Source organism: Scyliorhinus torazame, chromosome 22, assembly GCF_047496885.1.
Source record: "Scyliorhinus torazame isolate Kashiwa2021f chromosome 22, sScyTor2.1, whole genome shotgun sequence".
In the NCBI taxonomy this organism is placed as follows: domain Eukaryota; kingdom Metazoa; phylum Chordata; class Chondrichthyes; order Carcharhiniformes; family Scyliorhinidae; genus Scyliorhinus; species Scyliorhinus torazame.
Genome location: NC_092728.1, coordinates 113,321,113 through 113,348,754, shown reverse-complemented (window position 1 = coordinate 113,348,754; position 27,642 = coordinate 113,321,113). Strand labels below are relative to the sequence as shown.

The 27,642-nt window shown below is 51.3% G+C and overlaps 1 protein-coding gene across 1 annotated transcript; it reads left to right on the top strand.

Annotated features, from left to right (window-relative positions):
* Positions 1-24,465, top strand: dipk1b (divergent protein kinase domain 1B). Its single transcript, XM_072488965.1, has 5 exons — positions 1-177; positions 17,604-17,738; positions 18,502-18,609; positions 20,814-20,990; positions 23,424-24,465. The coding sequence occupies exons 1-5, from the start codon at positions 73-75 to the stop codon at positions 24,234-24,236; spliced, it is 1,338 nt and encodes a 445-aa protein (XP_072345066.1). The 5' UTR covers positions 1-72; the 3' UTR covers positions 24,237-24,465.
* The last annotated feature ends 3,177 nt before the right edge of the window (positions 24,466-27,642 follow it).

Genomic DNA, 27,642 nt, shown 5'->3' with positions numbered 1-27,642 from the left:
CAGGGAGCTGGCAGGAGGAGCCGGGAGGAGGAGGCACGGAGCCGGCAGGAGGAGCCGGCAGGAGGAGCCGGGATGCTGCCGGGTTGCGGCGGGGCTGAAGCGGCCGTTCCGAGGATGAGAGGCGCCTGGAAGCTGCTGCATTTGCTGCTGATGTGCCCCGTGTCCCGGGGGCGGCAGGTACCCGGGGGGGGGCGGCAGGTACCCGGGGGGGGGGGGCGGCAGGTACCCGGGGGGGGGGGGGCGGCAGGTACCCGGGGGGGGGGGGGGGGGCAGGTACCCGGGGGGGGGGGGGCGCGGCAGGTACCCGGGGGGGGGGGGGGGGCGCGGCAGGTACCCGGGGGGTAAATCAGTGAATCTGTTTCTGCAGCACCGAGTGAAGAATTTTCCCCCTGCAGACAGAATCAGATCCACCCCCTGGGTCTCTGTGTGTCTCTGTCTCTGTCTCTCTGTCTGTGTCTGTGTCTCTCTGTCTGTGGGTCTGTGTCTGTGTCTCTCTGTGCCTGTGTCTCTCTGTCTGTGGGTTTGTGTCTGTGTCTGTGTGTCTGTGTCTCTCTGTCTGTGTCTCTCTGTCTGTGGGTCTGTGTCTGTGTCTCTCTGTCTGTGTCTCTCTGTCTGTGGGTCTGTGTCTCTCTGTCTGTGTGTCTGTGTCTCTCTGTCTGTGGGTCTGTGTCTGTGACTCTCTGTCTGTGGGTCTGTGTCTGTGTCTCTCTGTCTGTGGGTCTGTGTCTCTCTGTCTGTGGGTCTGTGTCTCTCTGTCTGTGTCTGTGTCTCTCTGTCTGTGGGTCTGTGTCTCTCTGTCTGTGTCTCTCTGTCTGTGTCTCTCTGTCTGTGGGTCTGTGTCTCTCTGTCTGTGGGTCTGTGTCTGTGTCTCTCTGTCTGTGGGTCTGTGTCTCTCTGTCTGTGTCTCTCTGTCTCTCTGTCTGTGTCTCTCTGTCTGTGGGTCTGTGTCTGTGACTCTCTGTCTGTGGGTCTGTGTCTGTGTCTCTCTGTCTGTGGGTCTGTGTCTCTCTGTCTGTGTCTGTGTCTCAGAGCAGCTGCCATTGCACACACTCCCAGCCGGAGGAACAGAATCCTGGTTGGGCCTGGCAGTGGTTTCAGTGGATTTACATCAGCTCAGCCCCGGAGGCCCGGGTTACGGACGAGATTAGTTCTTGTGCAAATGCAGATGGTCATTTAAACATTTCACCAGAACAGTATTCAGCCATGGCTCAGTCGGTGAAGTGACACCTGGATTTACAATCCTTATCAGTCAAAACATTTGATCCCATCATCTAGATTGACACCCAATATGGAATGGGGTGAGGTGTTGGGATCAGTGGACCGGGGTCACGGAGGGAGTGATCCCAGTGGAATTCTATACAATTCATTTCATTTCTCCCCCTCTTTTGCTCAGAAGAAATGTCATACGGGCTCAAAACGTTAACTCTCTCTCTCTCTTTCTGTCTCTCTCTCTTTGTCTCTCTGTCTCTCTTTCTGTCTCTCCCTCTCTCTCTGTCTATCTCTCTTTGTCTCCCTGGCTCTCTTTCTGTCTCTCCCTGTCTGTCTCTCTGTCTGTCTCTCTCTTTCTGTCTCTCTCTCTCTTTGTCTCTCTGTCTCTCTTTCTGTCTCGCCCTCTCTCTATCTTTCTGTCTCTCTCTCTCTCTCTCTGTCTCTCTCTCTCTCTGTCTGTCTGTCTGTCTCTCTGTCTCTCTCTCTATGTCTCTCTCTCCCTCCCGCTCTGTCTCTCTCTCCCGCTCTGTCTCTCTCTCCCGCTCTGTCTCTCTCTCCCGCTCTGTCTCTCGCTCTCTCTCTCTCTCTCTCCCGCTCTGTCTCTCTCTCCCGCTCTGCCTCTCTCTGTCTCTCTCTCTCTTTCTGTCTCTCTCTCTGTCTCTCTCTCTCTCTCTGTCTATCTCTCTCTGTATCTCTCTCTCTGTCTCTCTCTCTCTCTGTCTATCTCTCTCTGTCTCTCCCTCCCTGTCTCTCTTTCTTTCTCTCTCTCTCTTTCTGTCTCTCCCGCTCTATCTCTCCCTACTTTCTGTCTCTTCCTCTCTCTCTCTCTGTCTGTCTGTCTCTCTCTCTGTCTGTCTGTCTCTCTCTCTGTCTCTCTCTCCCTCTCTCTCTCTCTCTGTCTGCCTGTCTCTCTCTCTCTCTCCCTCTCCCGCTCTGCCTCTCTCTCTGCCCCGATTTCAGATTTTCAGTATCCTCAGAAAAAACGGATTAACTGGTCATTTATCTCTTTTCTGTTTGTGTGATCTTGCTGTGCAAAATCTGGTGGCTTAGTTTCCTACATTGTAACAGTGACTACACTTCAAAAATACTTAATTGGATATAAAGTGCGGGATTCTCTAAAAATGGGGCTGTGGCCCCCCGCCGGCATGAAAACCGGCGCCAATGTCTTCGGCACCACCGCCCCCCCGAAAGTGAGGAATTCTCACCTTTCTAGGGGGCTAGGTTGCCGCCGGTGTGGCCCCCGCAGCTTCAGCTGGCAGGGAACGGCCCGCACGAGTCTGCGTATGTGCAGAACAGCTGGTGTATTTCTGCGCATGCGCGGGCGTTCCCTTCTCCGCGCCGGCCCCCAGGCAATATGGCAGAGCCCTACAGGGGCCCCCAACGGAACCAGCCTGCCCACCGATCGGTAGGCCCCGATCGCGGGCCAGGCCACCGTGGGGGCCCTCCACGGAATCGGATCCCCCCGCCCACTGCACCCCCGGAGAATCGCTGGGCGTGGCGGCGATCCCGCTGGCGCCCAAAAAACGGCACCGGAGATTGGGGGAAGCCGGTGTCGGGGAGGGATTTGCGGGATTCTCCGATCCGGCGTGGGATCACAATTATCATGTGGTCAACAATGGACCAACTATCTGGCAAATATTCAGATAATTTTAGTGGCTGGCAGATAGATGTTGACCAGAATACCCAGATAACATTTAAAAAATTAATTTATTGGATGTGGGCGTCGCTGGTTAGGCCAGCAGTTATTGCCCATCCCTAATTGCCCTTCAGAAGGTGGTGGTGAGCTACCTTCTTGAACTGCTACTGCAGCATGAGATGTAGGCACACCCACAGTGCTGCTAGGGAGGGAGTTCCAGGGATGTTTCCCCAGCGACAGTGAAGGAACGGTGATATATTTCCAGGTCATGCTGGTGCATGACTTACAGGGGAACCTCCAGGTGGTGGGGTTCCCAGGTATCTGCTGCTCTTGCCCTTCTAGATGATTTGGAAGGTGCTGTCTCAGGAACCTTGGTGAGTTACTGCAGTGCATCTTGTAGATGGTACACACGGCTGCCACTGTGCGTCAGTGGTGGAGGGTTTGAATGTTTGTGGAAGGGGAGCAATCAAGCGGGGCTGCTTTGTCCTGGATGGTGTTGAGCTTCTTGAGTGTTGGTGGAGCTGAACTCACCCAGGCAAGTGGAGAGTATTCCATCACACTCCTGACTTGTGCCTTGTAGATGGTGGACAGGCTTTGGGGGGGGGGGGTCAGGACGTGAGTTACTCGCTGTAGGATTCCCAGCCTCTGACCTGCCCTGGTAGCCACAGTTATTAATATGGCTGGGTCCAGTTCACTTTCTGACCAATTGGAACTCCGAGGATGTTGATTGTGGGAATTCAGCGATGGTAACGCCATTGAATGTCAAAGGGCGATAGTTAAATGGAAACATAGAAAATTGGAGCTGGAGGAGGCCATTCGGCCCTTCAAGCCCACTCCACCATTCATTATGATCATTGCTGATCATCCAATTCAATAGCCTATCCTGCTTTCCTCCATATCCTTTTTAACCCCTTCACCCTACGTTCTATCTAACTGCATCTTAAAAACGTACAATGTTTTGGCCACAACCAGTTCCTGTGGTAACGAATTCGATAAGAATTGAGATGGATAGAAAACTGGTTGACAGACGGGAAACAATGAGTAGGAATTAACTCCTCAGACAAGGAGACCAAAATTGCACACAATATTCCAGGTGTGGCCTCACCAAGGCCCTGTGTAATTGCAGCAAGACATCCCTGCTCCTGTACTCAAATCCTCTCACAATGAAGGCCAACGTACCGTTAGCCTTCTTTACCGCCTGCTGCACCTGCATGTTTACCTTCAGCGACTGGTGCACAAGGACACCCAGGACCCGCTGCACACTCCCCTCTCCTAATTTATGGCCATTCAAATAATTCTCTGCCTTCTCGGTTTTGCTGCCAAAGTGAATAACCTCACATTTCTCCAAATTATACTGTATCTGCCATTCATTTACCCACCCAGTCAACTTGTCCAAATCACACTGAATAATCTCTGCATCCTCCTCACAGCTCACCCTCCCACCCAACTTGGTGTCATCTGCAAATTTGATATATTATTTTGTTCCCTCATCCAAATCATTGATATATATTGTGAATAGTTGGGATCCCAGCATCAATCCCTGTGGTACTCCACCAGTTATAGTGCTCTGCTATAATATCTTTGACAATGGATTCTAGAATTTCCCCCACTACTGGGTCGTCATTCTCCGACCCCCCAGCGGGTCGGAGAATGGCCGTTGGCCGCCGTGAATCCCGCCCCCGCTGCCCGCCGAAGTCTCCGGGACCGGAGATTGGGCGGGGGCGGGAATCGGGCCGCGCCGGTTGGCGGGCCCCCCCGCTCGATTCTCCGGCCCGGATGGGCCGAAGTCCCGCCGATAAATTGCCTGTCCCGCCGGCGTAAATTAGAGTACCTATTTACCGGCGGGACAAGGCGGCGTGGGCGGGCTCCGGGGTCCTGGTGGGGGGGGGGGCGCGGGGCAATCTGACCCCGGGGGTGCCCCCACGGTGGCCTGGCCCGCGATCGTGGCCCACCGATCCGCGGGCGGGCCTGTGCCGTGGGGGCACTCTTTCCCTTCCGCCTCTGCAACGGTCTCCACCATGGCGGAGGCGGAAGAGACTCTCGCCACTGCGCATGCGGGGGAAACTGTCAGCGGCCGCTGACGCTCCCGCGCATGCGCCGCCCCAACATGTCATTTCCGCGCCAGCTGGCGGGGCAACAAAGGCCGTTTCCGCCAGCTGGCGGGGCGGAAATCCCTCCGGCGCCGGCCTAGCCCCTCAATGTTGGGGCTCGGTCCCCAAAGGTACGGAGCATTCCGCACCTTTGGGACGGCGCAATGCCCGTCTGATTGGCGCCGTTTTGGGCGCCAGTCGGCGGACATCGCGCCGTTGGGGGAGAATTTCGCCCCTGATGTCAGACAGGTTTACTGGTCTATAATTCCCTGGTTTCTCTCTGCCTCCCTTTTTAAAAGTGGGGTTACATTAGCCACTCCCCAATCTGCAGGAACTGTCCTAGAACCTATAGAATCCTGGAAGAAGACCACCAATGCATCCACTATTTCTAGAACCACTTCCTTAAGAACTCTGGGATGTAGATTCTCAGGCCCTGGGGATTTATCGGCCTTCAATCCCATCAATTTCCCCAACACCATTTTTCTGCTAATATTGATCATCTTCAGTTCCTCCCTCTCACTAAACCCTGCGTTCCCAACATTTCTGGTACCTGATTTGTGTCCTCATTTGTGAAGACAGAACCAAAGTATGTGTTCAGTTGCTCAGCCATTTCTTTGTCCTTATTATACCCCTGTTTCTGGCTGTAAGGGACCTACATTTGTCTTCACCAATCTTTTTCTCTTCATGTACCTATAGAAACTTTTACAGTCATTTTTCATGTTCTCTGTAAGCTTTCTCTCGTACTCTAATTTCCCCTTCTTAATCAATCCCTTGGACCATCTTTGCTGAATTCTAAACTGCTCCCAATCCTCAGATCTGTTGTCTTTCTTGGCAAAATTGTAGGCTTCTTGCTCGGATCGAATACTATCCCTAATTTCCCTTGTAGGCCATGGATTGCCACCTTTCCCATCAGTTCCCCCATACGCTCCTTGAATGTTTGCCATTGCCTTTCCCCTGTCATCCCTTCAAGTTATGTTTCCCAATTGCTCAAAGCCAACTCATGCCTCACATCATCGTAATTTCCTTTGTTAAGTTTCAGGACCCAGTCTCAGAATCAACTACTTCACCCTCCATCTTGATGAAAAATTCTAACATATTATGGTCGCTCATCCCCAAGGGGTCTCACACAACTAGATTGCCAATGATTCCCTTCTCATTGCACAGTACCCAGTCTAGGATGGCCTGCTCTCTAGTTGGTTCCTCAATATATTGGTCCAGAAAACCAGCCCGTACACACTCCAGGAATTCCTCCTCTATGGTATTGTGGCTAATTTGATTTTCCCAATCTATATGCAGATTAAAATCACCCATAATTACTGTTGTTCCTTAATCACATGCGTCTCTAATTTTCTGTTTAATGCCTTTCTCAGCATCACAATTGCATCAATACTACCTGTCCCCCTGCATATCCTTGATGCTATACTCGGTCAAATGTTGCCTTGATGTCAAGGAGAGTCACTCTCACCTCACCTCTGGCATTCAGCTCTTTTGTCCATGTTTGAACCAAGGTTGAAATAAGGTCAGGAGCTGAATGACCCTGGCGGAATGCAAACTGAGTGTCAGTGAGCAGGTTATTGCTGAGTAAGTGCCGCTTGATAGAACTGTTGGTGACTCCTTCCATCGCTTTACTGATAATGGAGTGGACTGATAGGGTGGTAATTGGTTAGATTAGATTTATCTCTGTTTCTTGTGTACATAATGTACACGGGCACTTTCCACATTGCCAGGTAGATGCCAGTGTTGTAGCTGTCCTGGAATAACTTGGCTAGGGATGGGCTGCCTGAATGGGCAGTAGAAGCAGGTAAAATAGTAACTTTCAAATACAAATTATATAAATTCTTAAAAACTGGGCTGTGGTAGTAGATTATGGTACCTGGTAATGCTGGAACGCCATTGGTAGAAACTGTAAGCTTCCTATTGGTCAAGATGTATGGTAGCTCTGCCCTGCTAGGCGGGGTATAAGAGCCCGTGCTGCCCCAGCAGCCTTCATTCTGTACCTGAGCTGCTGGGGGAAACATCTAGCTTATTAAAGCCTTCAGTTGGACTACAACCTCGCTTTAGTGGTCATTGATCGTGCATCAATTTAATAAGCTAGTTTTAAAAAGCCAGAGTGTCTGCAACTCAGCCCCCACGCGGCGAACTCAGCAGCAATCTTCAAGCACTGGCTGGCGTGCTTTAAAGGTTATCTCGGGACGGCCGAAAACACACCCACGGGAGAACAGAAAATGCAAGTCCTGCACTCAAGGGTGAGCCCGGAGATTTACACCCTCATTGTGGAAGCGGAAGACTTCGATGCAGCAATAGAGCTGCTAAAAGGACATTATATTCGCCCGATAAACCAGGTCTACGCCCAACATCTGCTAGCAATGAGGCGGCAAATCCCTCGGGAATCGCTGGAAGAATTCTACCGTGCACTCCTGGTGTTGGGGAGAAACTGCAGCTGCCCATAAGTTTCGGCAAGCGAACACACTGAACACTTGGTCCGGGATGCTTTCGTGGCAGGTATGCTATCCTCCAAAATCCGCCAGCGATTGCTAGAAAAAGACACTCTAGGTCCCAAGGAGGCACGGGCCCTTGCAGGCTCCCTGGATGTGGCCTCCAGAAACGCCCGCGCTCACGTTCCCGACCACGCGGCAGCCTCCTGGGCAGCGTGGAACCCCTCCGCAGCCGACCCCGAGACATCCCCCATTCCCCCACAAGCTTGTGCTGCAAGGCGGCCTGGCAACCCCGGGAGGTCCCGCTGCTACTTTTGCGGGCAGGCCAAGCACCCCCGCCAGCGCTGCCCGGCCCGCGCATCCACCTGCAAGGGATGCGGTAACAAGGGTCATTTTGTGGTGGTATGCCAGGCCCGTGCGGTTGCCGCGGTCTCCGGCGGCGAATGCGGACCGCCACCACAAACCTCTCCACGGCCCCTGTGCGGCCAGCGGGCGCCGCCATCTTCCTACTCCAGGGCCACGTGCGGCCCCCGGGCGCCGCCATCTTGTCCCACGGACACCACATTAGAGGGATGGGCGCCGCCATTTTGTGCACCCCCAGCCATGTGCGAACAATGGGAGCCGCCATCTTGGATGAACCCCCAGGACCCCAGCTCGGCTGACCACACACTGCACAAAGAGAACACTCAACTGCTGCGATTAGCCTCGGTGACTCTGGATCAGTCCCGGCCTCGAACACTCTCAACTGCTACAACGACTGTATTTATCAACGGGCACGAGACGTCCTGCCTAATCGACTCTGGGAGCACGGAGAGCTTCATACACCCCGACACGGTAAGGCGCTGTTCTCTCCTCATCCACCCCGTTAATCAAACAATCTCCCTGGCCTCCGGTTCCCACCCAGTGGAGATAAAGGGGTTTTGTGTAGCAAACCTCACAGTCCAGGGAAGGGAGTTCAAAAATTACCGGCTCTACGTCCTTCCCCACCTCTGCGCGGCCACACTCCTAGGTTTAGACTTCCAGTGTAACCTCCAAAGTCTAACCTTCAAATTCGGCGGCCCTCTACCCCCCTCACTGTCTGCGGCCTCGCAACCCGCCTTCCCTGTTTGCGAACCTCACCCCGGATTGCAAACCCGTCGCCACCAGGAGCAGACGGTACAGTGCCCAGGACCGGATCTTTATTAGGTCAGAGGTCCAAAGGAGACTGAGGGAAGGAGTCATTGAAGCGAGCAACAGTCCCTGGAGAGTTCAAGTAGTGGTGGTAAAGACCGGGGAGAAGCATAGGATGGTCATCGACTACAGTCAGACCATCAACAGGTTTACGCAGCTGGACGCGTACCCTCTCCCCCGCATATCCGACCTGGTAAACAGGATCGCGCATTACAAGGTCTTCTCCACGGTGGACCTTAAGTCCACCTACCACCAGCTTCCAATCGGCACTAGTGACCGCAAATACACTGCCTTCGAGGCAGATGGGCGGCTCTATCCCTTCTTATGGGTTCCCTTCAGTGTCACCAACGGGGTCTCGGTCTTCCAGCGCAAGATGGACCGAATGGATGGCCGGTACGGTTTACGGGCAACATTCACGTATCTCGATAATGTCACCATCTGCGGCCATGACCAGCAGGACCATGACACCAACCTCCGAAAATTCCTTCAGACCGCAAAGATCCTTAACCTTACATACAACAAAGATAAATGCGTGTTCAGCACCGACCGCCTAGCCATCCTCGGCTACGTAGTGCGAAATGGAGTTATAGGCCCCGACCCTGAACACATGCTCCCCCTTATGGAGTTCCCCTTCCCTCACTGCCCCAAGGCCCTGAAGCGCTGCCTAGGGTTTTTCAGTTACTATGCCCAGTGGGTCCCCAACTATGCGAACAAGGCCTGTCCCCTGATCCAATCCACAGCTTTACCCCTGTTGATAAAGGCCCGTCAGGCCTTCAACCGCATCAAAGCAGACATTGCAAAGGCCACGATGCACGCCATCGATGAGTTCCTCCCCTTCCAGGTCGAGAGCGACGCGTCTGACGTAGCTCTGGCGGCCACCCTCAACCAAGCGGCAGGCCTATGGCCTTCTTCTCACGTACCCTCCATGCTTCTGAAATCCGCCACTCCTCAGTCGAAAAGGAGGCCCAGGCCATAGTAGAAGCTGTGCGACATTGGAGGCATTACCTGGCCGGCAGGAGATTCACTCTCCTCACTGACCAACGGTCAGTAGCTTTCATGTTCGATAATGCACAGCGCGGCAGATAAAAACGATAAGATCTTGGGGTGGAGGATCGAATTCTCCACTTCCAACTACAAGATCTTGTATCATCCCGGGAAGCTAAACGAGTCTTCTGACGCCCTGTCCCGCGGCACATGTGCCACCGCACAAGTGGACCACCTCCAAGCCCTCCACGAGGACCTCTGCCACCCGGGGGTCACTCGCTTTTTCCACTTTATCAAGACCCACAACCTGCCCTACTCCATCGAGGAGGTCAGGACAGCCACCAGGGACTGCCAAATATGCGCGGAGTGCAAACCGCACTTCCAGCAGAGGGCAGTAGAGCAGAGCTGCTGATTAGCTGTTGTGGGGAAATTTGCATACCTCAATTGTGGTCACCCTAACCTGAAGGTGTACCTGAGCAAGAGACCCTAGCTGTTCAAGTGAAGACCAGCACCAGCAGAGGGCAGTAGAGCAGAGCTGCTGATTGGTTGTTGCGGGGAAATTTGCATATCTCCATTGTGGTCACCCTAACTTGAAGGTGTACCTGAGCAAGAGACCCTAGCTGTTCAAGTGAAGACAAGCAGAGGGCAGTGATGTCACAGCCTGCAGGTAAGGGATTGGCTGGTGACTGGTAAGTAGTTTTTCTTTTCTTTTCCCTCAGGTGTAATCGTGCGGGGCACAGAGGTTGCTGAGTGAGTGCTTGCTGAGAAGGGGAGTGAATAACAGGTAAGCTCTTTCTTTTTCTTTTTTTATCTAGAGGAGATGGCAGGGAAGGTGGTGCAATGTTCCTCCTGCAGAATGTTTGAGGTGAGGGACGCCGTCAGTGTCCCTGCTGATTTCATATGTGGGAAGTGCACCCATCTCCAGCTCCTCAGAAACCGCGTTAGGGAACTGGAGCTGGATGAACTTCGGATCATTCGGGAGGCAGAGGTGGTCATAGATAGAAGCTTCACGGATGTAGTTACTCCAAAGAATAAAGATAGATGGGTGACGGTGAGAGGGGCTGGGAGGGAGCAGTCAGTACAGGGATCCCCTGTGGTCGTTCCCCTTAGTAACAAGTATACTGCTTTGGATACTGTTGGGGGGGGACTTACCAGGGGTAAGCCATGGGGTACAGGTCTCTGGCACAGAGTCTGTCCCTGTTGCTCAGAAGGGAAGGGGGAGAGGAGTCGAGCATTAGTCATTGGAGACTCCATAGTTAGGGGGGGTAGATAGGAGATTCTGTAGGAATGAGAGAGACTCGCGGTTGGTGTGTTGCCTCCCAGGTGCCAGGGTGCGTGATGTCTCGGATTGTGTTTTCGGGATCCTTAAGGGGGAGGGGGAGCAGCCCCAAGTCGTGGTCCACATAGGTACCAATGACATAGGTAGGAAAAGGGATAGGGATGTAAGGCAGGAATTCAGGGAGCTCGGGTGGAAACTTAGATCTAGGACAAATAGAGTTATTGGGCGGGATTCTCCGACCCCCCACCGGGTCGGAGAATCGCCGGGGGCTGGCATGAATCCCGCCCCCGCCGTGTCCCGAATTCTCTGCCACCAGAGATTCGGCAGGGGCGGGAATCGCGCCGGTCGGCGGGGGCGGGAATCGCGCCGCGCCGGTCGTTGGACCCGCCCCGGCGAATCTCCGGCCCGCGATGGGCCGAAGTCCTGCCGTTGTCAACCCTCTCCCTCCGGCGTGGATTAAATCACGTTTTGAACGGCGGGACAAGGCGGCGCGGGCGGGCGCGGGGTCCTGGGGGGGGTGCGGGGCAATCTGGCCCCAGGGGTGCCGCCACGATGTCGTGGCCCGCGATCGGGGCCCACCGATCCGCGGGCGGGCCTGTGCCGTGGGGGCACTCTTTTTCTTCCGCCTTCGCCATGGTCTTCACTATGGCGGAGGCGGAAGAGACCCCCTCCCCTGCGCATGCATGAGGATGACGTCAGCAGCCGCCGACACTCCCGCGCATGCGTCGCCCGACAACGTGGCACCAAAGGCCTTTCCCGGAAACCACTCCGGCGCGGGCCTAGCCCCTCAAGGTGAGGGCCTGGTCCCTAAAGGAGCGGAGACGTCTGCACCTTTGGGGCGGCCCGACGCCAGAGTGGTTCCCGCCACTCCATTTAGCTGGAACCCCCCGCCCCACCGGGTAGGGGAGAATCCCGCCCATTATCTCTGGGTTGTTACCCGTGCCACGTGATAGCGAGGCGAGGAATAGGGAGAGAGAGGAGTTGAACACGCGACTACAGGGATGGTGCAGGAGGGAGGGTTTCAGATTTCTGGATAATTGGGGTCATTCTGGGGTCGGTGGGACCTCTACAAACGGGATGGTCTACACCTGGACCAGAGGGGTACCAATATCCTGGGGGGGAAATTTGCTAATGCTCTTCGGGAGGGTTTAAACTAGTTCAGCAGGGGCTTGGGAACCTGAATTGTAGCTCCAGTATACAGGAGGTTGAGAGTAGTGAGGTCATGAGTAAGATTTCAAAGTTGCAGGAGTGTACCGGCAGGCAGGAAGGTGGTTTAAAGTGTGTCTTCTTCAATGCCAGGAGCATCCGGAATAAGGTGGGTGAACTTGCGGCATGGGTTGGTACCTGGGACTTCGATGTTGTGGCCATTTCGGAGACATGGATAGAGCAGGGACAGGAATGGTTGTTGCAGGTGCCTGGATTTCGATATTTCAGTAAGCTCAGGGAAGGTGGTAAAAGAGGGGGAGGGGTGGCATTGTTAGTCAAGGACAGTATTACGGTGGCAGAAAGGACGTTTGATGAGGACTCGTCTACTGAGGTAGTATGGGCTGAGGTTAGAAACAGGAAAGGAGAGGTCACCCTGTTAGGGGTTTTCTATAGGTCTCCGAAAAGTTCCAGTGATGTCAAGGAAAGGATTGCAAAGATGATTCTGGATAGGAGCGAAAGCAACAGGGTAGTTGTTATGGGGGACTTTAACTTTCCAAATATTGACTGGAAACGCTATATTTCGAGTACTTTAGCTGGGTCCGTTTTTATCCAATGTGTGCAGGAGGGTTTCCTGACACAGTATGTAGATAGGCCAACGAGGGGCGAGGCCATATTGGATTTGGTACTGGGTAATGAACCAGGACAGGTGTTAGATTTAGAGGTAGGTGAGCACTTTGGTTATAGTGACCACAATTCGATTATGTTTACTTTAGTGATGGAAAGGGATATGTATATACCGCAGGGCAAGAGTTATATCTGGGGGAAAGGCAATTATGATGCGATGAGGCAAGACTTAGGATGCATCGGATGGAGAGGAAAACTGCAGGCGATGGGCACAATGGAAATGTGGAGCTTGTTCAAGGAACAGCTACTGCGTGTCCTTGATAAGTATGTACCTGTCAGGCAGGGAGGAAGTGGTCGAGCAAGGGAACCGTGGTTTACTAAAGCAGTCGAGAGGAAGAAGGAGGCTTATGTAAAGATGAGACATGAAGGTTCAGTTAGGGCGCTCGAGAGTTACAAGTTAGCTAGGAAGGACCTAAAGAGAGAGCTAAGAAGAGCCAGGAGGGGGCACGAGAAGTCTTTGGCAGGTAGGATCAAGGATAACCCTAAAGCTTTCTATAGATATGTCAGGAATAAAAGAATGACTAGGGTAAGAGTAGGGCCAGTCAAGGACAGTAGTGGGAAGTTGTGCGTGGAGTCCAAGGAGCTCGGAGAGGTGCTAAATGAATATTTTTCGTCAGTAGTCAAACAGGAAAAAGACAATGTTGTCGAGGAGAATACTGAGATTCAGGCTACTAGACTAGAAGGGCTTGAGGTTCATAAGGAGGCGGTGTTAACAATTCTGGAAAGAGTGAAAATAGATAAGTCCCCTGGGCCGTATGGGATTTATCCTAGGATTCTCTGGGAAGCTAGGGAGGAGATTGCGGAGCCTTTGGCTTTGATCTTTAAGTCATCTTTGTCTACAGGAATAGTGCCAGAAGACTGTAGGAAAGCAAATGTTGTCCCCTTGTTCAAGAAGGGGAGTAGAGACAACCCCAGTAACTATAGACCAGTGAGCCTTACTTCTGTTGTGGGCAAAATCTTGGAAAGGTTTATAAGAGATAGGGTGTATAATCATCTGGAAAGGAATAATTTGATTAGAGATAGTCAACACGGTTTTGTGAAGGGTAGGTCATGCCTCACAAACCTTATTGAGTTCTTTGAGAAGGTGACCAAACAGGTGGATGAGGGTAAAGCAGTTGATGTGGTGTATATGGATTTCAGTAAAGCGTTTGATAAGGTTCCCCACGGTAGGCTATCGCAGAAAATACGGAGGCATGGGATTCAGGGAGATTTAGCAGTTTGGACCAGAAATTGGCTAGCTGTAAGAAGACAAAGGGTGGTGGTTGATGGGAAGTGTTCAGACTGGAGTCCAGTTACTAATGGTGTACCACAAGGATCTGTTTTGGGGCCACTGGTGTTTGTCATTTTTCTAAATGACCTGGAGGAGGGCGTAGAAGGATGGGTAAGTAAATTTGCAGACCACACTTATTTCAGTGGAGTTGTGGACAGTGCGGAATGATGTTACAAGTTACAGAGGGACATAGATAAGCTGCAGCGCTGGGCTGAGAGGTGGCAAATGGAGTTTAATGCATAAAAGTGTGAGGTGATCCATTTTGGAAGGAATAACAGGAAAGCAGAGTACTGGGTTAATGGTAAGATTCTTGGCAGTGTGGATAAGCAGAGAGATCTCGGTGTCCATGTACATAGATCCCTGAAAGTTGCCACCCAGGTTGAGAGGGTTGTTAAGAAGGCGTACGGTGTGTTAGCTTTTATTGGTAGAGGGATTGAGTTTCGGAGCTATGAGGTCATGTTGCAGCTGTACAAAACTCTGGTGCAGCCGCATTTGGAGTATTGCTGCAATTCTGGTCGCCGCATTATAGGATGGATGTGGAAGCATTGGAAAGGGTGCAGAGGAGATTTACCAGAATGTTGACTGGTATGGAGGGAAGATGTTATGAGGAAAGGCTGAGGGACTTGAGGCTGTTTTCGTTAGAGAGAAAGGTTAAGAGGTGACTTAATTGAGGCATACAAGATGATCAGAGGATTGGATAGGGTGGACAGTGAGAGCCTTTTTCCTCGGACGGTGATGTCTAGCACGAGGGGACATAGGTTTAAATTGAGGGGAGATAGATATAAGACAGATGTCAGAGGTAGGTTCTTTACTCAGAGAATAGGAAGGGCGTGGAATGCCCTGCCTGCAACAGTAGTGGACTTGCCAACACTAAGGGCATTCAAATGGTCATTGGATAGACATATGGACGATAAGGGAATAGTGTAGATGGGCTTTAGAGTGGTTTCACAGGTCGGCACAACATCGAGGCCCGAAGGGCCTGTACTGCGCCGTAATGTTCTATGTTCTATGTTCTACCGGCCAGAGAAAGCGCACCTGATAAAGGCTTTCTGTCCCTTTTGAACGCCTCAGCATGGATTTCAAAGGCCCCCTCCCCTCCACTGACCGCAACACGTACTTCCTGAACGTGATTGACGAGTACTCCCGGTTCCCATTCGCCATCCCCTGCCCCGACATGACCGCAACCACCGTCATCAAGGCCCTCCATAGCATCTTTGCATTGTTCGGGTTCCCCGCCTACATACATAGTGATAGGGGGTCCTCCTTTATGAGCAACGAACTGCGTCAATTCCTGCTCAGCAAGGGCATCGCCTCGAGTAGGACGACCAGTTACAACCCCCGGGGTAACGGACAGGAAGTCCTCCCGGGTGCCCTCCACTCCATCCGGTCACTGCTTTGTACGACCACCAACCAGACACCTCATGAACGTCTCCTTGTCTTCCCCAGGAGGTCCTCCTCTGGGACCTCGCTCCCAACCTGGTTGGCAGCTCCCGGACCCGGCAGCGGGCGCACAAGTCGGACCCGTTGGTTGAGAGGGTCCATCTTCTCCACGCTAACCTCCAGTACTCGACGGCCGACAATATACGGTCTCCCTACGGGACCTGGCGCCCCCAGAGCCCCACGCACACCCCAGCCACCAGTCCCACCCTCCCCTCCACCAGGGCACCTTACAGGAGGATCGGTCCTTCCGCCAGCCCCGTCTAGGCCCCCCAACCCACCGACGCACCCCGCAGGCGCTCCCTTTCCAGGTCATTGGTTTACCCCATCATCGCCGTCTAGGGGTGTCGAAGCTGCCATGGAGATCGAAGCCACGCTCCCGGAGTCACAGATGCCCGAGCCTCCACCGGAGTCACCACCGAAGCTCCGATGATCATAGAGGACGACCAGGGCCCCCGATCGACTGATTGCTTCATTTTAAATTGTAAATTTAAATCATAAATTGTAAATAGTTATTAGAATTGAAAATAATTACAAAACGCTGTACGGGGGTATTCCGGTACCTCCATAACTAATTCTACCACGTTGCCATGTTTGTAGTATCAGGCCACCACCCCCGCCGGACTCTTTTTTTAACAGGAGGTGAATGTGGTAGTAGAGGTATTATGGTATCTGGCAATGCTGGAACACCATTGGTAGAAACTGTATGCTTCCTATTGGTCAAGATGTATGGTAGCTCCGTCCTGCAAGACGGAGTATAAGAGCCCGTGCTGCTCCAGCAGGCCTCTTTCTGTACCTGAGCTGCTGGGGGAAAATCTAGCTTATTAAAGCCTTCAGTTGGACTACAACCTCGCTTTAGTGGTCATTGATCGTGCATCAAGGGCCTATGAAGAAACGGCATTAGACTGATAAGAAATGGCCTTCTTGTGTACTTTACCATTCTGTAATCCCATCAACTCCTCTGCTCTTCGAATAGTCAGCATGGGATTCTATACATGAATGAAATGAATGAAAATCACTTATTGTCACAAGTAGGCTTCAAATGAAGTTACTGTGAAAAGCCCCTAGTCGCCACATTCCGGCGCCTGTTCGGGGAGGCTGGTACGGGAATTGAACCGTGCTGCTGGTCTGCCTTGGTCTGCTTTAAAAGCCAGTGACTTAGCCCTGTGCTAAACAGCCCCTACATGCAGTGGGGAGGGCAGACAGAGTCCCATTGAAGGTAAGAACAGCTCCTCCTGCTGAATTATATGTTAAAGTCTCTGAAGTGAACATGGCAGATACAGCAAACAGGCAAAATACTCCAACTGTGACATAGGTTTTGCTAATGTCCCATTAAACCACAAAAAGCCTTAATGCTGCTCAGTAAATACCAGGTAAGTTCAAAGTTTAATTTTTAGTGAGGAAGGTTTGCAGATTCAAAGAAACTTGCAAATTTTAAGCTCTCGATCAGACGAACATGGTGTGGAGATGCTGGCGTTGGACTGGGGTGAGCACAGGTGAATCTTTTGTAGGCTTCTTGCTTGGAAGAATATTATCTCACCTGAGGAAGCAGCTGTGCTCCGTAAGCTAGTGATTACAAACAAACCTGTTGGACTTTAACCTGGTGTTGTCAGACTTTTTGCTCAGAAGAACATAGATGAGATTCTTTATTTTTCGGAATAAATACATTTTTTGATTTCTCATCCAATAGCATCATGTCAGTAGATGCTAACACAGAGTGGATGACCCAGGCCTCAGGTCAAAATCAGGCAAGAGGTTATTGGCTGTGTTCCTACCCAACGTGACTGCTCTCACTTTACTTCCTCTTGTCTCCACAAAATCACTTTTGCCTTTAAGTATTTTAAAATTATTTTTCATGGAATGTAGTAGCTGTTTTCTTTCTGCTCTACTGGGCTCTAACTGGGGTTTTCCGTTTTCCTGCTCTGTTCTTTTTCAACTGATCCGGATGATTTTCCTGCTCTGATCAAGTTATTAGTCAAAACTAACCTTGCACCCTCTGCATCTCCACTGGACATTTGTAAATCTCATGCATTGGGGCTCCAACCTGCTGCCTCAGTTTTCCTCTGTACCCTGCACCAGCCTATCTGCCTGTTTATCCATTGTCATCCTGAAGTTGGTAATGTCGGCATTGTCCAATGTCTCCCTGGTTGGTGACTTGACGATATTCATCGATTTTCTCTGGGATTAATCCAGGCTTTTGTAATGTGATCTGAGCATTTATACAGCATATTTGCAACTAAAACTGTTTGTGTATTTTTGGTAGAAACGGCTCCCTGGTGTTAAAGTGAAGTACCTATTCTTGGTGTGGTTAGGAATCCTGGTGGGCAGCTGGGTGCTTTACATGCATTACTCGTCCTACTCAGAGTTGTGCCGAGGCCACATCTGTCAAATGATAATTGTAAGTACGAAGAGTTTGGACATTTAGCCTTTTCCAAATTGTACAACCTTAGAGACCAACGGAGACTCAGGTATTAGCACCGTTGTTGAGTTATTAAACCGATCATTTAATTTTTAAAAAATCATTATGTCAGTGAAATATCAGGAGCGAAATTCTCCATCCCGCCCTGCCACATTTCTGCCCCGACCCGCCGGCGGGAGTCTCCGTTACACCGGCCGGTCAATGGGGTTTCCCATTGTGGGGCAGCCCCACGCCGTCGGGAAACCCCCGGGCGCCGGCAAAACGGAGACTCCCGCCGGCGGAGAATGACGCCCCAGAAGTGTAATAAACAAAACTGTTTTTAAAAAATAGTCAGGATCCCTGACTTTGATTGATTTCCAATATCTACTCTTTGTAAAGTGTGATGTATCAATCTGCCTCAAGACTGCAGAATATCTAATTTTACATCATAATAAAAGTGAGTCATGAAAAAGGCAATTGTGAATCCTTAATTTCACTGAACATATTGCAGCGTCGAGTTTCTCAGACTTCTAATTTCAGAAAGAAAACGTATTTTACCTGTGAATCTTCTCCGATAAACTGGAGGAGAAAAAGGCAGGAGGACGTGCATAGCTTTTGAAAGATAAGAGAAAGGGTTTTAAACGTCAATATTGTTCAGTTTAAGCTGTGAAAAGAATGGTTCATTTCCTTTGTGTAATGTGTCAAAATCTGGAATATACCTGTTGTTGATCGAGGCAACAATAAGAGTTTCTTTTTCTTCCAGTGTGATCGCTATAAGAAAGGAATTATTTCTGGCTCTGCCTGTAAGGATCTGTGTGAGGAGAACACGCTACTCTTTCAACAGTGTCTGTCATCAAACCCAGTCCATCAGGTACTCAATTTGTGGGTCAAACAGTTCCTAGATTTTAGTTTAGGGTCCAGCGACAGTCAGGTAGATGTTTAAATACAGACAAAGTAATTGGGCAGTACACGGGTCATAAGCAACATTTGACAACAAATTCCCAATTCAGCATAAGCCTGTGGAGTATAAAAGGTGAATTTAAGTTGTTCTTCACCACAGCTCAGAACCTGGGGCACGATTCTCTGACCCCCACCGGGTCGGAGATTCGCCGGGGGCCGGCGTGAATCCCGCCCCGCCGTGTCCCGAATTCTCCGCCACCGGAGATTCAGCGGGGGCGGGAATCGCGCCGCACCGGTCGGCAGGGAATCCCCCGGCGATTCTCCGGTCCGCGATGGGCCGAAGTTCCGCCGCTGTCAACCCACGCCAGCCGGTGTGGATTGAACCACCTTTCGAACGGCGGGACAAGGCGGCGTGGGTGGGCTCCGGGGCCCTGGGGGGGCGCGAGGCGATCTGGCCCCGGGGGGGTGCCCCCACGGTGGCCTGGCCCGCGATCGGGGCCCACCGATCCGTGGGCGGGCCTGTTCCGTGGGGGCACGCTTTTCCTTCCGCCTTCGCCATGGTCTACAAGTTACAGAGGGACATAGATAAGCTGCAGCGCTGGGCTGAGAGGTGGCAAATGGAGTTTAATGCAGAAAAGTGTGAGATGATTCATTTTGGATGGAATAACAGGAAGACAGAGTACTGGGCTAATGGTAAGATTCTTGGTAGTGTGGATGAGCAGAGAGATCTCGGTGTCCATGTACATAGATCCCTGAAAGTTGCCACCCAAGGTGAGAGGGTTGTTAAGGAGGCGTACGGTGTTTTAGCTTTTATTGGTAGAGGGATTGAGTAGAGGGCTGGGGGGCGGGGGGGGGGGGGGGGGGGGGGGGGGTGCAGGAGAGGGGGGGGGGGGGTGGATACCCAGGAATGGTGATGGTGGTGTCTGTGACTTTATCTGTATCTAATTCACAGAGTGTAACTATGTCAGTCTGTGCAGCTGCCCCAATTTTGGCATAAGCTCCCAGAGGCAAGACAAATCCACCTGGCCAATTACCGACCCATCTGTCCACTCTTGACCATCAGTAAAATGATGGAAGGAGTCATCAACAGTGCTATCAAGTGGCACTTACTCAGCAATAACCTGCTCACTGAAAAAGAGGACTTTGCAGGGTCAGCAGGACCACCAGTGCCTAGGTGGATGCCGTGTGTCCGTTTTCATTCTATTTCGCCTTTGTGGCAGTTTGATACAACTGAGTTCTTTGCTAGGGCATTTCAGAGGGCATTTAAGGTTCAACCACATGGCTCCGGGTCTGGAGGTCAGGACAGCAGATTTCCTTCACTAAAGATGTCCGTGAGCCAGGTGGGGTTTTATCACAATTGATGATAGTTCTATTAATTGACTTTAAATACCACCAACTGCTATAGTGGGAATTTGAATGGGTGTCCAAGCATTATGACCATGCCACTGCCTCTCTCTACCTTATCCTTGTGAGACCCAAATGTGACTTTCTAACCCACTTAAGATGTTGGAGTCAGAGTTATGATTATCATCATTATTCATGATGCATCTCCAGGCGTAACTTGTCCAATTTCCCTTCCTAAAGTGTCCTAATGTCTTGGAAAATTCAAGATCATAAAATAATACATCTTCCATGTTGCAGATCATTAATCTTCCAATATTATTTATTGTTTTACTATTTTTTGTAATAATTGTAAGTTTACTTACATACATGATTCAGAAACTATTTGGAATACAGTATGTGAGTAATTTGTGACTTGATGTGCAGTAAGCTTTTGAGGACCGATGACGTTGGACCGAGAGTTCCCAAAGATCTCCTCACTGGGGGTCTCCACACTGGGGGTCTCCACACTGGGGGTCTCCTCACTGGGGGTCTCCACACTTCATGTCTGGTCTGCTGGAGATTCATGGCTAGAGGTTCAGCACTGTGATTGGTCAATAACTCATTATCATTGTACCAGGTGATTCTTTCACCATCCAGTAGTTCCTCTGATCACTGGGACTGGCATTGAGAAATCAAAAATAATCCAATACAGACAGCAGCAGACTCTCATACACTTCCCGATTTTATGGTAAAAAACAAATCAAGGTGGGAGCTGATGAGAAAAGAAAGAGAGTTAAGCACTTTGACCAATCTAGATCATTGTGTCACATTGCCATTGTTTCAACCCAATAGGTTTATGGGGGAATCTGGAGGGGTAAAGAAGTTATTATTAAATGTGGGATAGAAGAAGCCTTCAGGGCGGATCTGAACCCAGAGACTTTACCTCAGAAAGATCTGATGCTGTTTGACAAACCAACTAGAGGGACCTCAATGGACGAGTTCAAGCAAATGTTGCTGACCTTCCTGAAGGTTGGTTCAAGAGAATTTCTTCACATATCTATCTGACATTTGGTTTACATTTTAAGATTACTCAAGCAAATCAATGCATTGCATCAATTCTCTAGTAACAGGAAGAAGAAGTAGCAAATGAATAAATTAATATGTAATTTGCAGGTGGATCAATCTATAATACACTATGTCCTCTTGAAATCTGCAACGATCCATCCTATTCTTTATTACATTGAAACTTTGAAATCCTGCCCTGTGTACCCAAGCCCAGGTCAGAGAACAAGAGAACAAAGAACAGTACAGCACAGGAACAGGCCCTCCGGCCCTCCAAGCCTGTGCCGACCATGATGCCCAAACTAAGAAAAACCTCCTGCCCTTACTCGGTCCGTATCCCTCTATTTCCTGCCTATTCATCGACCCATCCAGATGCCTCTTAAATGTTGCTAATGTGCTGCTTCCACCACATCCTCTGGCAGCGTGTTCCGGGCACCCACCCACTCGCTGCGTGAAAAACTTACCCCGCACATCTCCCTTAAACTTTCCCCCTCTCACCTTGAACCTGTGCCCCTTTGTAATTGACACTTCCAGCCTTCGAAAAAGGCCTCTGACTATTCATCCTCTCTATGCCTCTCATAATTTTGTAGACCTCTAACAATCCTAGTTTCTTCAACCTCTCCCTCATAATCAACAGGCAACATCCTGGTGAACCTTCTTTGCACCCTCTCCAAAACTTCCACATCTTTCTGAAAATGCGGTGACCAGAACTGCACATAATACTCCAAATGCAGCCTAACCAAGGTTTTATATAGCTGCAACATGATTTTCCAACTCTTGTACTCAATGTCCCAGCTGACGAATGCAAGCATGGTCATTACTATCTATCAAAAAGAGCAGTGATCTGAATCCCTGTGCTTGGGGAACCACCCTCCCATCTGAAAAACAACCGTTCACCGCCGCACTCTGCTTTCTGCTGTTTAGCCAGTTTTCTGTCCATGCTGCACCGTCATTTTAATCCCCTGATTTTCAATTGTGGTACGTTGTTGAATGATTTTGAAAGTTCATATGCCTAATATTAACCCCCTCTACTACTTCATCAAATAGTTAAATTTATTGAGGTGCAATATGTTCATCTTGAACAGGTCCCTCTCCACCCAGACCTGGTTCCAGTGCCCCAGTAACCTGAAGCTCTCCCTTGCCCATCTCACCAGCCAAACATTAAGATGTTATGTCCTAACATTACAATATTCACCAGTACTTGGAACAGGATGGATCTTTCTAACTTATTCCCGTGATCCAGAAATTCTGACTGCAGGACCTAAGTTTTTTCCTCCCTATGTCATCGGTTACAATGTGCCATTACTTTTGACTGCTCCCCTCCATTCCCCCCCACGTGAAAATCATCTGCTTCTCTCTGCGATGTCCTTTACCTAGACATCAGGCAGATAACACATCAAGTGGGACTCACTATACTCCTGCCTATAACACTCACTATCAAATCCCCTATGGTCGTTACATTTTTGCACTTTACCATCTTATGCAGACATGTCTCACAAGCTGCAGTCCCTGAGGTGTGAACACCCAAAATCTTCCTGTCCTGTCTATTTCTATCTTGACTGATTGATGGTCACCGATTTCCTAACCACCTGAACTCTTGTGTTGTGATCACTTCCTGAAAAGTGTTCTCGAGGAAATTCTGATCTCTCTGCCTGCTCCGACTCCATTTGTTCATCAAGATCAGAAACCTGGGCTTGAGCTTGCGCAGCTGGAGGCCTCTCCTATCTGTGTGTTATTCAGGACATATAGTGCATCCTGGAGTTCATAATAGGTCTTTGCTGTCCCATCATTCGGTTTAAAAGTATATTTCCTTTTGTTATATATACACTTTTAATTTAATATCCACTTAATCCTATTTATTTATACCAGATTTTTGCTCAATGCAATTTGGTCCTTTTAATTTTAGTATCCTTTACTTAATTTTAATTTTATTCCCTTTTATCGGATTAATTACTCTGATTTCTTATATATTTACTGATGTCTCTTATTTAAATTAATTTAACCCCCTTTTCCCTCTGCACAGAATGTCCACTCACTGAATTCCCAAAACTGCTCATTTAGCAGATTCATCCACCTCTGTGTGTTAGCCCTCTAACCTTTAGAAATAACCAGTGTTAGCCACAATAACTAATACCTTGGCAAACATCCACTTTCAGCTGGGTAACTGTGAACTGGCTGGCAGTTTTAAAGTAAAGACTTACATATATGAAAACAAGGTTAAGTTTCAGTTTGATAATAATCAGTGCTACTGTCCTTTACCAGGGAACTCCCACACACCAAATTTCCATTACATTGTTTAGTAGATTTCCCCAAGTCTGTCTTCATGAAGCTATTGTGAGTGTGGGACTATAATCTGGAATGCAGCATTACCATCACTCACAATACTCTCACTTCTTTCAGTCTAGCCTCGGAGATCAGCAATCTCTTGGGAACCTTGTCAATAGAATAATCAGCATGGCAGATATCAACCAGGACAACAAGGTCTCCTTAGCTGAAGCAAAGTCTATCTGGGCCTTGCTTCAGCTCAATGAGTTTTTACTGATCGTTTCTCTACACGAGAAGGAACACACGGCGCGATTGCTGGGCTACTGTGGAGACCTGTACATCACTGAGAAGATCCCGTATCACTCACTTTACAGCATCAAAGTGCCACGTTTCCTTGAAGCACTTCTGCCTTCAATAGTGCACAAGAGTCTGAACCACTGGTTTTCTCCTGCATGGCCACAGCGAGCGGAAATCACCATTGGCCTCTTGGAATTTGTGGAGGAGATTTTTCACGGCACTTACGGCAGCTTCTACATCTGTGACACAGACCCAGGTAACATTGGTTACAACGAGAAATATGATTTCAAAATGATTAATTTACGGAAGGTGGTGACAGAAATGACTCTTAAAGGATTCTATAAAGGACGTCATTGTGAACACAACACAGACTGTACACATGGCAAAGATTGCACAGCAACCTGTGACAAACTGGTGAAGCAATGCAATTCTGAATTGATACAACCAAATCTGGCCAAGGTTTGTGGTTTATTACGGGATTATCTGCTGTATGGGGCACCCAACGATTTCAGAGATGAATTACAGAAACACCTACAGACCTGCATGACACTGAATGGGTTAGCGAGCCAGATGGAGATACATCATTCGTTGCTCTTAAACAACATCAAAACCCTACTTTGGAAAAAGATTTCTAATTCCAAATATTCATAATGGGTCACAGATTCTTTGAACATAATTGTGTTGTATCTGGAGATTATGCTCAAATGTAATTTATGAATTAATAATTCCTGTGTCAACAACTTCGAGTAAAGTCCTGGGCTAGTATTTGTGGGACTAGACAATTGAAAATAACCTGTAGATGCCATGTCAAACGATAAGGTTAACTGAGTACAAAGGATACAGACATTATTAAAGGTGAAATATAGCAATCATATAACAAGGAACATCCGTCTTCATTTACTTGTCACATTTTGTTGGGCATTAGGGAACAATCTCTCCTGTGTCTTACCCTGTTGCAATCACAACCATTGAGTAGATTCTCATTGACGAAGAGATGCAGTACCTCTCCCGCCCACCAGCAAATCCCTGACCCTCCGGCAACTCCCTGACCCTCCGGCAACTCCCTGACCCTCCGGCAAATCCCTGACCCTCTGGCAACTCCCTGACTCTCCGGCAAATCCCTAACCCTCCGGCAACTCCCTGACCCTCCGGCAACTCCCTGACCGTCCGGCAACTCCCTGACCCTCCGGCAACTCCCTGACCCTCCGGCAACTCCCTGACCCTCCACTCAAATCCCTGACCCTCCGGCACATCCCTGACCCTCCAATCAACTCCCTGACCCTCCGGCAACTCCCTGACCCTCCGGCAACTCCCTGACCCTCCGGCAAATCCCTGAACCTCCGGCAACTCCCTGACCCTCCACTCAACTCCCTGACCCTCCGGCAACTCCCTGACCCTCCGGCAACTCCCTGACCCTCCGGCAACTCCCTGACCCTCCGGCAACTCCCTGACCCTCCGGCAACGCCCTGACCCTCCAATCAACTCCCTGACCGTCCGGCAACTCCCTGACCCTCCAGCAAATCCCTGACCCTCCGGCAACTCCCTGACCCTCCACTCAACTCCCTGACCCTCCACTCAACTCCCTGACCCTCCGGCACATCCCTGACCCTCCGGCAAATCCCTGACCCTCCGGCAACTCCCTGACCCTCCGGCAACTCCCTGACCCTCCACTCAACTCCCTGACCCTCCAATCAACTCCCTGACCCTCCGGCAACTCCCTGACCGTCCGGCAACTCCCTGACCCTCCGGCAAATCCCTGACCCTCCGGCAACTCTCTGACCCTCCGGCAAATCCCTGACCCTCCAATCAACTCCCTGACCCTCCGGCAACTCCCTGACCCTCCGGCACATCCCTGACCCTCCGGCAAATCCCTGACCCTCCGGCAACTCCCTGACCCTCCACTCAACTCCCTGACCCTCCAATCAACTCCCTGACCCTCCGGCAACTCCCTGACCGTCCGGCAACTCCCTGACCCTCCGGCAAATCCCTGACCCTCCGGCAACTCCCTGACCCTCCGGCAACTCCCTGACCCTCCACTCAACTCCCTGACCCTCCAATCAACTCCCTGACCCTCCAATCAACTCTCTGACCCTCCGGCAAATCCCTGACCCTCCGGCAACTCCCTGACCCTCCGGCAACTCCCTGACCCTCCAATCAACTCCCTGACCCTCCGGCAACTCTCTGACCCTCCACTCAAATCCCTGACCCTCCGGCACATCCCTGACCCTCCAATCAACTCCCTGACCCTCCGGCAACTCCCTGACCCACCGGCAACTCCCTGACCCTCCACTCAAATCCCTGACCCTCCGGCAACTCCCTGACCCACCGGCAACTCCCTGACCCTCCACTCAAATCCCTGACCCTCCGGCAACTCCCTGACCCTCCGGCAACTCCCTGACCCTCCAGCAACTCCCTGACCCTCCAGCAACTCCCTGACCCTCCAGCAACTCCCTGACCCTCCGGCAAAGCAAGCAGATGATGATGAAATTTGATCAAACAGCCTCAACTGGGATATTGGGCTGAATTTCTCACAATCATTAGAAAGTCAGGAGGTGCAGGGGCACAAACTCCATTGGGCACCGCGCTGACGGCCCAGCACGAGCTCTACCGCCTCTGCGGTTATACACGAGGCTCACTGCGCAGCGCGAGCTTTGACCCCTGTGCGGTTATACACGAGGCTCACCTCGCAGCGCGAGCTTTGACCCCTGTGCGGTTATACACGAGGCTCACCGCGCAGCGCGAGCTTTGACCCCTGTGCGGTTATACACGAGGCTCACCGTGCAGCGTGAGCTCTACCGCCTCTGCGGTTATACACGAGGCTCACCTCGCAGCGCGAGCTTTGACCCCTGTGCGGTTATACACGAGGCTCACCGCGCAGCGCGAGCTCTGACCCCTCTGCAGTTATACACGAGGCTCACCGCGCAGCGCGAGCTCTGACCCCTCTGCGGTTATACACGAGGCTCACGGTGCAGCGCGATCTCTACCGCCTCTGCGGTTATACACGAGGCTCACTGTGCAGCGCGAGCTTTGAGCCCTGTGCGGTTATACACGAGGCTCACCATGCAGCGCGAGCTCTGACCCCTCTGCGGTTATACACGAGGCTCACGGTGCAGCGCGATCTCTACCGCCTCTGCGGTTATACACGAGGCTCACTGTGCAGCGCGAGCTTTGAGCCCTGTGCGGTTATACACGAGGCTCACCGTGCAGCGTGAGCTCTACCGCCTCTGCGGTTATACACGAGGCTCACCTCGCAGCGCGAGCTTTGACCCCTGTGCGGTTATACACGAGGCTCACCGTGCAGCGCGAGCTCTACCGCCTCTGCGGTTATATACGAGGCTCACCTCGCAGCGCGAGCTTTGACCCCTGTGCGGTTATACACGAGGCTCACCGCGCAGCGCGAGCTCTGACCCCTCTGCAGTTATACACGAGGCTCACCGCGCAGCGCGAGCTCTGACCCCTCTGCAGTTATACACGAGGCTCACCGCGCAGCGCAAGCTCTACCGCCTCTGCGGTTATACACGAGGCTCACCTCGCAGCGCGAGCTTTGACCCCTGTGCGGTTATACACGAGGCTCACCGCGCAGCGCGAGCTCTGACCCCTCTGCAGTTATACACGAGGCTCACCGCGCAGCGCGAGCTCTGACCCCTCTGCGGTTATACACGAGGCTCACCATGCAGCGCGAGCTCTACCGCCTCTGCGGTTATACACGAGGCTCACCGAGCAGAGCGATCTCTACCGCCTCTGCGGTTATACACGAGGCTCACCGAGCAGCGCGATCTCTACCGCCTCTGCGGTTATACACGAGGCTCACCGTGCAGCGCGAGCTTTGACCCCTGTGCAGTTATACACGAGGCTCACCGCGCAGCGCGAGCTCTGACCCCTCTGCGGTTATACACGAGGCTCACCGCGCAGCGCGAGCTCTGACCCCTCTGCAGTTATACACGAGGCTCACTGTGCAGCGCGAGCTCTGACCCCTCTGCGGTTATACACGAGGCTCACCGCGCAGCGCAAGCTCTGACCCCTCTGCGGTTATACACGAGGCTCACCGCGCAGTGCG